This window comes from Trichomycterus rosablanca, chromosome 5, assembly GCF_030014385.1.
Source record: "Trichomycterus rosablanca isolate fTriRos1 chromosome 5, fTriRos1.hap1, whole genome shotgun sequence".
In the NCBI taxonomy this organism is placed as follows: Eukaryota; Metazoa; Chordata; class Actinopteri; order Siluriformes; family Trichomycteridae; genus Trichomycterus; species Trichomycterus rosablanca.
This window is the reverse complement of record NC_085992.1, coordinates 26009259-26022971: the sequence shown is the minus strand read 5'-3', so window position 1 is coordinate 26022971 and position 13713 is coordinate 26009259. Positions and strand designations below refer to the sequence as shown.

General features: G+C 41.9%; 1 protein-coding gene across 4 annotated transcripts in view; it reads left to right on the top strand.

Moving 5' to 3' along the window:
- The window catches only part of LOC134315019 (echinoderm microtubule-associated protein-like 4), a 135363-nt gene extending 122289 nt beyond the window's left edge, over positions 1–13074 (top strand). For all 4 annotated transcript variants that reach the window (XM_062995918.1, XM_062995917.1, XM_062995916.1 and 1 more), the window contains 4 exons: positions 4876–4963; positions 7108–7206; positions 9152–9282; positions 11647–13074. In XM_062995918.1, the coding sequence (XP_062851988.1) occupies positions 4876–4963; positions 7108–7206; positions 9152–9282; positions 11647–12060 (732 nt within the window). In that variant the 3' untranslated portion in view covers positions 12061–13074. The remainder of the gene's footprint in view (positions 1–4875; positions 4964–7107; positions 7207–9151; positions 9283–11646) is intronic.
- The last annotated feature ends 639 nt before the right edge of the window (positions 13075–13713 follow it).

The window sequence follows — 13713 nt, the reverse complement described above, 5'->3', positions numbered from 1 at the left end:
ACTCCTAATGAAAAGAATCTTGTGTTTAATAAAGAAATGCATTTTCGCCAGTGGTCTCAGACTTTTGGCTCTTGCTGTACATGCACTGTACCACGCCAGAGTGGGATTGGAGGGGTCACTAGAGACTTAGCAGGGGTGAGTGTTTATGGAGCGAGACACTGGACCGGCTACAACCTTCTCCAAATCTCAGTGGAATGAAACATACAGAGGAACTGTGAATCCTGCTTCTGTTCTCCCTGTTATTCTTCCCTGTTTTTGCTATTCTGTAGAGTTCAGAGGGTCTCCCTAAGGGAGGGTGATTTAAGCAAAATTTTATGTCATGACATTTTCAGAGGATTAGCAGTAAATAAACAAGTCAGCCCTTTAAATGGTATCCATATTTCATTGTCTCAAATTGCATGTCTTAAATATAGTGAAGTTCTTTTTGTTAGTTTATCAGAGATGAAAAAAGTATTCACTGTCCTGGTAATACTGGCTTTGATTCCATGCAACACATTACCTTACCAACTTGCTGAATTCAAGAAAAAATGTGGATTAGCTATTTTTTTTTAATGCATTTTCTCTACTTTTTAATAAATTTTCCTGATTTTTAGCCCGTACAATTTTTACTCGATTGCATTATGCTTCCTCTCTACTGGCACTTGACTGCCGCTCGATTGAGGAGAGCAAACTGACACACGCCCCCTCCGACACGTTTGAAGTAGCTGACTGCATCTTTTCACCTGCACAAGGCGAGTTCATATGCGGATCAGCTTTGTGCACGGAGAGACACACCCTGATCCCCATTATCCCTCAACTCTGTGCAGACGCTAACAGTCAGCCTGCAGAGGTCACATTTGCATCAGTTATGAGATCCCCTCCCTGTATGAACGACAAGCCAATCGTTGTTCATATAGCCTCCCAGCCCAGACGGATGGCAGAGCTGAGTTTTCAACCAACGAGTTCGAAATGTCAGCATTGGTGTGCTCGCGTATTTTACCGCTGCGCCACCTGAGCGACGGATTAGCTATTTTTTGTTACTTCACCAGGCTGAGTAGTCTCTTTATGAGGTCAATCAGTATTGAAAATCCAACTTTCAATAAAGTTCCACAATTTTTTACCTTGTCTCTGCCTAGGAGTGCAAATAACCAACAGCCCGCAGGTTAAAAACTCAAAACGCAGGTTTAGTAGACATGCAGTCAAAATGATTTTAAGGCCCTGCACCATTTCCATCAATATTCATGCCACAATCCAGCATAAACTGTACTTATACTGTATATTTCAGTTGGCATGTTAAGTCCATTGTCTTATTTGTACCAGCATATCCACCACTTGCTCATCATCTCATGTATACCAACCGAGCACTTTATTAGGTAGACAAACATTGTGGGTATGAAATTACTGACTGTAGCCTGTATATCATTCTGTACAGCTCCAGGAAATATGCTCGAATGTTAACATCCAACAAAAATTCCAAATAGAAGGACAGCGATCAGGTGGCATACCGTAGGTGCTAGGTGTCGAATTGGACATACCATTTTGTTAACACATTCCCACTTAATTACAGGAGATGAGGCTTTATTATGTGACACTTGTCAAGTGGCTGCCTCCATCAGGCATATTCTAAATGACTGTCTTAAGTATTTACAAGAGGAGGCACGGTGGCTTGGTGGGTAGCACTGTCACCTTACAGCAAGAAGGTCCTGGGTTCGATCCCCAGGTCGAGCAGTCCAGGTACTTTCTGTGTGGATGTTCTCCCCATGTCTGTGTGGGTTTCCTCTGGGAGCTCTGGTTTTCTCCCACAGTCCAAAGCCATGCAAGTGAGGTGAATTGAAGATACCAAATTGTCCATGACTGTGTTTGACATTAAACTTGTGAACTGATGAATCTCGTGTAATCAGTAACTACCTGTTCTGTCATGAATGTAACCAAAGTGTGTAAAACATGACATTAAAAATCCTTATAAATAAATAATACGAGGAGAAGGGGCTCCATTAGGTGACACTTGACAAGTGCCTGCCTTCATCAGGCATATTCTAATTGACTGTCTTAAGTATTTAAAACAGTGGTAAGGACTTGACTTGGGAGTCAGTGTCGTTAGGAATTTTCAGTTTGGTTTAAATGGCTGGCCTCTTTATTAGGAACACATGCCTATCACTCAGGTGCAAGGACACAATGTGTGTTAATATTCCTCTAGCGTTTTATCAGTGGACACCAATTACTGATCACATGATGCTGTTGACCAGAAATGAGGTGTTAAAAAATCCCAACAACACTGCCCATGCAAGTACGACATAAACTATCATATCATTACCACATTAGTGACTTGTGTAGTGCAGTGTTGAGAATGCTCCACCACAATATCTGGTCAGTGGGGGTTTTATGGGGTCCCTTTCAGTTGACAAATGATATACAAGGGGTAACAAGGTGTACAGAGCAGCAGATGGTATATTATACCCACATTATACCCATAAAGTTCATTTGTATGATCGGTGTAGCCAATAAACGAACCAATAAGTGTACATACCAGGTAGGTGTACCTAATAATGTGCTCGGTAAGTGTAAATTATCTTTTATTCATTTTTAACTGATAAAAAAAAGAATTTCAAGTTACTGGTGTGTGTGTGTATTTGTGTGTTTCTGTGGGTCTGTACAATGTAAATGCTAAATTAAAGGCCATGTCAGGAAGTCTTAGGAATGAAAGACATCAAGCGAGCTCAGCTTGCAGAGTCTGTGCACGCACATCAGCTGCCAGTCCAGCGTATGCATGAAGGGCCCTGAACAGCTGCACAACAGCTGCCTAATAAACTCCATCTCGCCCTGTAGGGTGGGGACTGGGGAAAGGAGGGGTTATGTGGACGCAACCCAGGCGAAAGGGAAATGAAGACATTGTGTTCACACACATACACAGAGAATGACTAGCTGCTTTGTGGCTGCAGGATGATGGTAATGGGCATATGTGAAGGTGGCACATTTGATACAGCTACTGTGCGAGTGTGTGAATGAGTTCTTGCACCTGTAAGTTTGTGTAAGAAGAATGGACAGATTATTTGTGTATGTATGTGGACCTCATTCTAAATCCTGTGTCCTGTGGCCCTTAACCCTCTGGGCTCCAGGGGCGACATACAATGGCTGAACCTGTGCTCTGACCCCAGCTTTTAAATGAGCTGGGATATGTGGAAAATAATTTTATTGTACTGTACCCCTGTATATGTATATATGACAAATAAAGGCATGGGTTTATTAGCTATTACAAAGCCTGAAAATGTAAAAAGTATCTTTCAAAACATCTGGTTAAGTAATTAGGCATGATCATTTATTTTTTTTAAATGGTAAAAAAGACAAGTAAACTGGATAGATTAACAGACATTTGGGATGGATGGATGGATGGATGGATGGTTGGATCGGGAAATAAATGAATGAATTGATTGGATAAAAGATGGATGAATTGAGGAATGGGTTGGATAGTGGATGGATAAATTGGGGAATGGATTGGATAATGGATGAATGGTGGATGAACAGATTGGATAAGGGATGGATGGATGAACAGATTGGAGGGATGGATGGATGGATGGATGGATGGATTGAATAATGGATGTATTGGATTGGTTAATGGATGGGTGGATGCACTGGATAATGGATGGATTAATTGGATAATAGATGAATGGATGGATGAACAGATTGGAGGGATTGATGGATAGATTAATGGATTGGATTGTGGATGAATGAAGAGATTGGATAATAGATGCATTGATGGATGAATGGATTGGATAAGGCATGAATGGATGGATGAACAGATTGGAGGATAGATGGACTGGATAATAGATGGATGGATGGATTGGGGAATGGGTGGTTTATGGGATGGATTAGGGAAGGAATTAGATTGTGGCTTTGTGGTGGAACACAGTAAGGGCTACAAAATGTAACCCTAATTTTCCCCATTGTCGGTCAATTTACATTACAAGGCAAATTATGCAAACACCCCTTCTAAATAGAAGGTTTGGCTATTTTAACCCATTTTTTCAAGCCAACAGCCATACAATTTCTATAGACAGACGCTGGCCCTAGAATGGGTCATAATGAAGAGTTCTGTGACCTGGAGTCTGATTTGATTGTAGAAATACACTTTTTAACAAATTTTTAAGCTGTTTCAAAACTGTAATCTTTATTGTAAAGTGGAAAAGAATAAAGAATAAATCACTTGCAAATGCTTACAAATTCCCAAATTCCAGACAACTTCTGCATGCTTATCAAAGTCATGTAGTTGACCATAAAATTACAAAAACACAAATGGTAAAGATAACTACTAGATTTTAGTGTTCTCTGGGGTTTACTGGGGTGATAAATCATGGTTTTACCATCTGGCAGCTTAATGAATGAATTTAAGTTTGATTGGGGCTAGGGGAACACTAGAACTACCTATCATGATTCAGTTTCAAATTTGTTGATAGGGAATAATTAGTTTGTAATAAGTTGTTAAGCTTCTTGTTCCAGTGAAGTCCTAATTCTAGATTATCTCTAGGATTGGAATTGACTTTATGAAATGTTTTTTAATTACAAATTAGAATTAAGGAAGAGCTCTTTCCTTTCCAAAATGTGTTCGAGTTTAGGAAATAATAGGTCCTTTTGTTTTATAATTAAAGTGCTCATGTTTACTAAGTGGACACAATAGAAACTGACATTATTGTATTCAGGAAAAGCTTTGGTTATTAGATGAAATAAGTAGTGAAATGCAGGATGTAAACCATCTGGCCTTCTGCCGCTTTAAAAGCCGATCATTTATTTTTGTTATATTCACATACAATATACTTAGCTCTTTTGCTGTGAAATCATGGACCGATAAGTCTGGTTTGTTTCTTCTCCTTTAACTCTGTATGTTTTCTTTTTTCTTTATAGGGACATTCCAGCTACATTACACATCTTGACTGGTCCCCGGACAACAAGTTCATTATGTCCAACTCAGGAGACTATGAAATCCTTTACTGTGAGTGAACAGCTATAGCAGAATGAGACACAGCTAGTGTTACACACATGCAATAAAACAATAGACACTTTATATTACTTTCATTGATTAAAATTTAAGTTTCCACCATAAGCGACATTGTGGAACATAAATAATAATGTTAACAGTAAAGCTACTCTAGTAGTCACAGAGAACTAGATCTGCGTGGTGGAAACTTGCATGTAAAAGTCTATTTATGTATATACACTGATCGGGCATAACATTATGACCACCTTTCTAATATAGTGTTGGTCCCCCTTTTGCTGCCAAAACAGCCCTGACCCATCAAGGCATGAACTTCACTAGACCCCTGAAGGTGTGCTGTGGTGTCTGACACCAAAATGTTAGCAGCAGATCCTTTAACTCCTGTAAGTTGCGAGGTGGGGCCTCCATGGATCGGACTTGTTTGTCCGGCACATCCCACAGATGCTCGATTGGATTGAGATCTGGGGAATTTGGAGGCAAAGTCAACATCTCAAACTCATTGTTGTGCTCCTCAAACCATTCCTGAACCATTTTTGCTTTGTGGCAAGGCGCATTATCCTGCCATCAGGGAATACCGTTTCCATGAAAGGATGTACATGGTCTGCAACAATGCTTAGGTAGGTGGTACGTGTCAAAGTAACATCCACATGGATGGCAGGACCCAAGGTTTCCCAGCAGAACATTGCCCAAAGCATCACACTGCCTCCGCCGGCTTGCTTTCTCCCCATAGTGCTTCTAACACATCAACTTTGAGAATAATAAGTATAATGCCCTGATGCACTGAAATATTAAACAAACGTTGCACCCAATTATGTTTACTCATTTTTAACCCATCAAGTTCTTATACAATTTTTTGGCCAAAGGAACATGCAAAGGTATCTTCGGAAGGAGGGCAGAGATTATAAACTGGAAATACAATACTGAGCGATAAATTAGAGATGGTTGTTAGAGATGTAGGACTTCCACTGTGCACTTGTGTTTGCAACTAGTAAATAATTTCAACCTAATTTCTTACTTTGCCATAAATCAGCTTCATTTAAAATTGATTGGTTTATTTGACACACCTTATAAACCATACCTCTTGGTTTGCATATGCATATGCTTCTTCGGTCTAAATGACTGGAGTTTGCATGTTGTGTCTGTGTGGGTTTTCTTTTGGAGCTCTGGTTTCCCCCACAACCCAAAGACCCGTTAGTTGGCTCAGGTGGCGCAGCGGTAAAAACACACGCTAGCACACCAGAGCTGGGATCTCGAATACATTGTATCGAGTCTCAGCTCTGCTTGCCAGCTGGGCTGAGCAGCCACATGAACAACGTCCGTTGTTCAGATACGGGTGGGTTAAGCCGGATAGGGACTCTCTCATAACTGATGCAACTACGACCTCTGCTGGCTGATTGATGACACCTGCACAGAGATGGGGAAAGAGTGCGGATCAGGGTGTGTCTCTTTGTACACAGAGCTGGTCCGCAGCTGATCTCATCTGATATGGGTGACCAAATGCATACGGCTGCTGCCCACATGTCGGAGGGGGCGTGGGTTAGCTTGGTTCTTCTCAATCAAAGCCGGGGCCGGTATTAGTGGAGAGGAAGCATAACGCAATCGGGCAACTGGACGCACTGAAAGTCGGGAGAAAAAAGGGGAGAAAATGCAGAACAACTGCTAATAGCCACCAAGAGTAGATCAAAATGACTTTACTTGGCTGCATAGTGCACTACACAGTGTGTTAATGCAGTAACTGTTGTAACCTATACAGTGCATGTTAGTACAAACTAAAATGAATAGGAGTAAACGGTGTGAAAACCAGTGTATATGTAGGAAGCTTTGTGGATCGTGCAAGCCCAACAGACTATATACACGGACCACATGACCAAAAGTGTGTGAACATCCGAGAATAAACTTGTTTGACATCCTGTTCCAAAATCATAGCATTGATGATTATGTTAGGGCTCTGTCAGGCCTCGGGAGATCCACTGTTTGTTTATGGAACTCACTTTATGTATTTAGGTCCACATTCTCACTGAAACAGGAAAGGCTCTTTCTTTAACTGTGGTCACAAAGATGGAATCATAGAACCTTTTGTATGTGTAAAAATGCTAATTCATTGTCTTTTATTTGCTTAATGTTTTCTTTTTTTCTTTTAGGGGACATTCCAAACGGCTGTAAGCTGATTCGTAACCGCTCTGAGTGTAAGGACATTGACTGGGCCACGTACACGTGTGTGCTGGGGTTCCATGTCTTCGGTTAGTTTTCCAATTTCAATAGCCAAAATAATATTATTTTACTTATTGTAGTAAATGTAATTAATAATATAAATATGTGTAATTTAACACCTCACCTCTGTTGACATTATGTGTAGACCTGGATACCTAACTATGTTGCTGCATGTGATTTTCTTATATGGTTGGACTTTTTGGGAGAGTGTGTGTGTGTATGCATGCATCTAGTTGTTTCTGCAGATGGTATGTAGAATAACCTATAATTCAAAGCTAGTGGTTTGGTTTTGATGGGATTATAGACCCCCCCTTTTTATATCCCTGATGTCTGTCCAGTTGTTGACTCCCCACTTCTTATTTCCATTTGACTGCTTTTGCTATGTTTTCTTGCTCTCCACTAGCATTGCTATTCTGCCTACCTGTGATGTGCAGTTTCTCCAGCGTTTACCTTATGTAAACTGTGTAAACATGTTAATGACTAGCCAGGCTATTAACAATTCAGACTCACCTGCCTGTCAGCGTGGCAGCCATCTGGTGTCTGTCATTGTCATCTCATCTTGTACCTAGACAAATTTGAACTTATTGGGCTAAAGAAATAATTTGGTAGTGTTTTGCACATTCACTATCAGTGCTGCTGACACTCCTACTGATAGCAGCTTCCAGATTTCCACAACTGCACTGTGTGTGTGTGTGTATATATATATATGTGTGTGTGTGTGTGAGAGAGAGAGATAGACTTGACTCACTATATAGCCAATATTATTATTTGATCACTTGACCATTAGCTTGACCTTGGTCATTAATATGAAATTTGGAAATAACAATAATTGTAATTGTAATTATGCTTTACTGGTGGAGCGTTATTTTGTACTAGCCCAGGGTCAGAATTTCCTGTGGTGACATTGGCCGTTACTGAAAATAAAGACATCATTGGCTATGTGAGGAAAGGGGGAGGGTCAAGGCCCCGAAATGAAGTGATGTCCTGTCTGGGGTGTGTTACTGCAGTGTGCCCAGTAATTCCAGGTACCAGACCCACTGTGATGGGATAGAGCAGAAGAACTAAATTATATATAATTTTTATTATTATTTCTGGCATCATATTTGTATTTAGCTGCATTAAAAATAATGAGGATTTTAATTAAAGAGTTGGAGCAAAGATGCCAGGGTAGTCATCTAATATGCTAGCCCACTTCAACCTTGATTTCGGTAGTGCCGCTGCAACAGCAATGCCTACTGTCTGGTGGAGCCCCTGGGCCAAGTGGTGGAGGACCACAGACGGCATAGCAAGACCTACTTGCATTTGCAGCATTTAGCAGATGCTTTTATCCAAAGCAGTTTAAGCAGTTGAGGTTTAAGGGCCTTGCTCAAGGGCTCAACAGTGGCAACTAGGCAATGGTGGGTTTTGAACTGGCAACCTTACGATTACTAGGCTCATACCATATCCTCTGAGCTACCTTCCTATGTTCAAACTATCTGTAGGAACCCACCACTGTCCTACACACAATTGTGCACAGAGAATTAGATCCAAATTGTGACAGTGCCAAAAAGGGAAAAAAAATCTTTGGCTGCAAGTTATTAAAGTTTTCTCATCTGATTTCTGGTTCCATTTCCGATCAATCTTTTGTTGCTGAAATATAAGATAATATAAGACTTGTAGCAAAAAACACTGTCACATATACAACACATTGAGTACTGTGTTCATTGTTGCACTAAATGATCAGGTTGGTTTTATTTTAATAAAGGGGAGTAAAAACCTTTGTAGTTGATTGGGTGGGTCGCTAGTTGTAAAGGGTTTAAAGCTCCTGATATAAATGATATGAGACAACTCATGTTAAAAAAGAAGTACCTTCATATACAGAATTGAAATGCAATCAGGTTATGATGTGCATGATGGGCCAGTGTAAATGCCCCAAGTATTACAAGTGCACTTTTCTCGGTAAACTTATTAGTGTTTGTGTTTGCTTTGAAACAGGAGTGTGGCCTGAGGGTTCAGATGGCACTGACATCAACGCTTTAATCAGATCTCACAACAGGAGGGTGATTGCTCTGGCTGATGACTTCTGCAAGGTTCACCTGTTCCAGTACCCCTGCTCCAAACCTAAGGTCAGCACTTATTGCTCTAAACTACTAGCAAAAACGGGATGTGCAGTATAACGGAAACCAATAACGGGTTTTTTTTTACCATTTGCCTACAGATTATTATTGTTATTGTTATAAGGAGAGGCATAGGACCCAAGGATGCAGAGAAAAAGTCTTTTATTTATAAACAATATATATATTAATAAAACACAAGATGAAAAAAGATGAACAAAAAACAAATCGGGTGAACCCCGATTGATGCCGCTGGCGCTGCAGGCAAAAAATAGGAAAAAGAGAAAAAAGTAAAAAAAACACAAAAACCGTGAATCGCGAACCCGGATCGCCTGTGTGCGAGGCGTTCGCGTACTCGCTGCGCTATATACTAGCGATAGGAAATAAAGGAGTCTCGCGCTTAAAAGGCGCAGAGGACCAATGTCCCGGGAAACAGAACCGGGAACGAGAGATTCCGAAACTGATCGCTGTTTCGGAGTTCCCCGGATCGGCGATGTCACCAGCCTTGCACCGCTGAGCTGGGAGGAAGCCGATCTGAGAAGAAAAATAGACAAATTTATTATATTACAGCGCGGATTCGAAGGAACCGGTGCAGGAAGCGCAACAAGCAGGCGCTTAGCCCACTAGGCTAAGCCGGCACAGACGAATCCATCTATATTAGCGGATATGAACCTCCGCTGTACCGGGGGCTAAGCTAACGTTAGCCTCCAGCTAACGGTTACAGGGGAGGTAAAACGCTGAACAAAACAGCAGCGCGAGGACTGCGTGGAGTCGCACCGGTCTTTCCCTATCAGGTAAAGAAAAACCCTATTTACCTCAGCCTTTCAGCTTACACACCCGACCATCCTAAAGATTGCCCGGGGATACCAAACTGGCCCTGCTAAAGGGTGCGACTGCACAGCCATGCATGAAAAACAAAAGAGAAGATGAGACGCCTGCAGCCATGCGAGGCTCGCTTAAATAGGGCGAGCGCAGCTGCAGGTCGTTGCACTAATTAGACGGCCTCCTATCTAAGGCCTTGCTGTTTGGTGCTCTGTAACACCTGCGACGCTGGGAACTGGTGGTGCGTTCACCAGACGCCGCAGGTACCCTAACAGTTATTATAGCTTTATTATCTCCCTGAGGTAAAAAAAAAGTGCTGTGTCTATATACTATATACTAAATGATACTTAAATCATATGGAATACCAAGCGATTGTTTACTAATTATATATAATGTTTTAATTTCATTTTCACTAACCATTTAGTCCTGACAGTGTCGCTGTGTGTCTGGTTCCAATGCAAACCCTTTTCCCCTAACCCCCTCCCTGACATAGCCAATCATGTCTTTGTGGACGCCCAGACGGCAGAAGGCACTGCTAAGATCTGGGTTTTAATGGGCTAGAGTAATAGAACCCTGCGCCACCTGAAAGCTATTCATAATAATAACAATAATAAAATAAAGATTAATGACTGTGAATTGCATCAATATTCTTTTGTGGGATTATGTAATGTTGAAGTAATCATGTAGATGAAAGGCAAAAAAAAAAAGCAAATACAGAACATTTGGACCTCTGAACATGACCCCTAACCGGGGGGATTAGTATGACATTGACCCCACCTTTGTGTCTGTTGAAACTTGTGCCTATTTAGTCATTTTATTAGGGTCAGACACAAAGCCTTGGCAAATGACAAATGACATTTCAGGAAAGGGTCTTCCCCAAACATATGCCAAGTAGGAAGCATACAATTTTCATGCTTTACCACCGTTATTATCCTGGACAGTGGGTTCAGTTTCCTCAGCATCACCCGACACAATGCAGTAACACACCCTGGATAGGACACCAAACCATCACAGGGCCTCAGCTATTTTTCCCTCTTAGACATACCCAATCATGTCTGTATGTAGACACCCAACTTGCCGACATTTAAACCCTGGATCCCAGCGGTAATGGGCCAAGTTGGCTGCTTTTTTTTTAGAAGGGTGTCCACATACTTTTGACCTTATTGTGTGCAATGCTACAGTGCAATTCGAGTATGACTGGCTGTAATTGTTGCTTACTTGGGAAGTACGATGGCTCAGTGGGTAGCACTAGCCTCACAGCAAGAAGGTCCTGGATTCGATTCCCAGGTGGGGCGGTCCTATCTGTGTGGAGTTTGCATGTTCTCCCCGTGTCTGCGTGGGTTTCCTCTGGAAGCACCGGTTTCCTCCAACAGTCCAAAACATGCAAGTGAGGTGAATTAGAGATACCAAATTGTCCATTACTGTGTTTGACATGAAACTTGTGTAACCAGTAACTACCTGTCCTGTCTGAATGTAACCAAAGTGTGTAAAACATGACGTTAAAATCCTAATAAATAAATAATTTATTGCTTACTTGAACTCCTTTTCCTTCAGGCCCCGAGTCATAAGTATGGCGCCCACAGCAGTCACGTGACCAACGTTAGCTTCACGCACAGCGACAGTCACCTGGTGTCGACAGGTGGCAAGGACACCAGCATCATGCAGTGGCGCCTGATGGGAAGCACTTCAACGTCGCGCACTCTGGCCCCAGTGCCCACTGTCCCAGCCGTACCCACCTCCTTGTCTATCGACGGCATGGGACCTGATGCTAACACGCCTCCTCCCACGCCAACCGAGCTTCAGGAGCCCACCCCTAACGGACAGCAGGAAAACCCTGAAAGTCCACCCACCCCAGAGGAGCCCTCGGCTCCTTCCGACAGCACCGTGAGCAACAAGGACAGTCTGGAGCCTAGCGATGACACGGCGACACCCAGCGATGAAGGCATGCCGTTCAACCCTCCCTCTTAAACCGGTGGTCGAGGTGGTTTGTCCTCGTCTCCATCGTCATAGCACATGCACGGGGGCTCCATAAAGTTTAAATCTTTTCAGGTTCTTTCTATGTTTTTTTTTCATTATGTGTTTGTACGTCGTGAGAGAGAACAGATGCAAAAGTGAATGAAGTATCGTTAGCGTTGCCTGTGGAGTGTGTATATGAAAGTTTTTGGTAATAGGGAAACGGACACTAGAACGTCTGGATACACTGCACACAAACACTACGGCAACCGGGATTCTGCAGACACCAAACGCAGGGGGCACATACCAAGAAAACAGAATCATAACGAGGATTTAATTGACTGTTAAACCTTTTTTTTAATGTAGAATGAAAATGAATACGCCAGAATAATTAAAAAAACAAAACAAACTTTGTTGAAATCAGTAAAACTGAATGTCTCTTATGATTAATAATCACATTATTCACTCTTTTGTGAATCACCGCTTTTTAAAACCTCTGTATTTTTACCTGAGCCATGAAGATAGCTTAGAAATGCCAGGCAGGAAACTCTGGCAAATTGAACGGACACAATTCAATCACCAATCACGTTGGAATTGTTATAAACATGGCAATGGGTTGATTATTGCCATTTCGTTAATTCAAGAAAAGTTAGGCATGTTCTCAGCACAGTTACTTACACACACACACACACACACACACACACACACACACACACACACAGCAATTCTTAGCTTCATGCATGTGGGTCACTACACACAGGTGTGTACTTTGACCTGCCTCCAGTTTTTTCACGGGCTGTACATTGTTCTCAGGCATCTTTCTCCACACTGCTACGTTTGTGAAGCTCAGCAGACCGTCCTGAATGTCTTCAGCATGAGGCGGCACTCAAACAACAGTTCCGGTTTTTCTCCAATGGACTCAAACCTAACCTGTCCTGCACTGCTTTAGGTGCATTTGCAGACTGTTCTCTATTCATTGGACTGTTTTTTTTATTATGAGAGACAACGATTAAACAAGTCTTAAATGTGTGATTGTGTGATTGTGTGTGTGTGTGTGTGTGTGTGTGTGTGTGTGTGTGTGTGTGTGTGTGTGCGAATGTATGAGGTGATGTTTTTATCTTTTATTACGCAAGATGCTCAGGATCCATCAAGTCCGCATCAAGTCCTCACTCTTCTTTTTCACCACATTAGTAAAGCATTGACAGTCATTGAGAAAGTGAGTAGGCTAAGTGATAGATAGATTGTATACTATTTTTGAAAGTTTGAAGATTAGCAGTCTTACAAAAGAACATCCCAGCTTGCAGTTCCCTTTATGTCATTTGACCTCAGCTGTACAGTAGAAAAATACACCAATCCGGCATAACATTATGACCACCTTCCTAATATTGTGTTGGTTTTGCTGCCAAAACAGCCATGCAACTGTGATGCACTGTGTATTGTGACACCTTTCTATCAGAACCAGCATTAACTTCTTCAGCAATTCGAACTACAGTAGCTTGTCTGTTGGATCGGACCACACGGGCCAGCCTTCGCTCCCCTGTGCATTAATGAGCCCTGGCCACCCATGACTATGTCAATGGTTTACCACTGTTCCTTCCTTGGAACACTTTTGATAGATACTGACCACTGCAGACCAGGAACACCCCACAAGAGCTGCAGTTTTGGAGA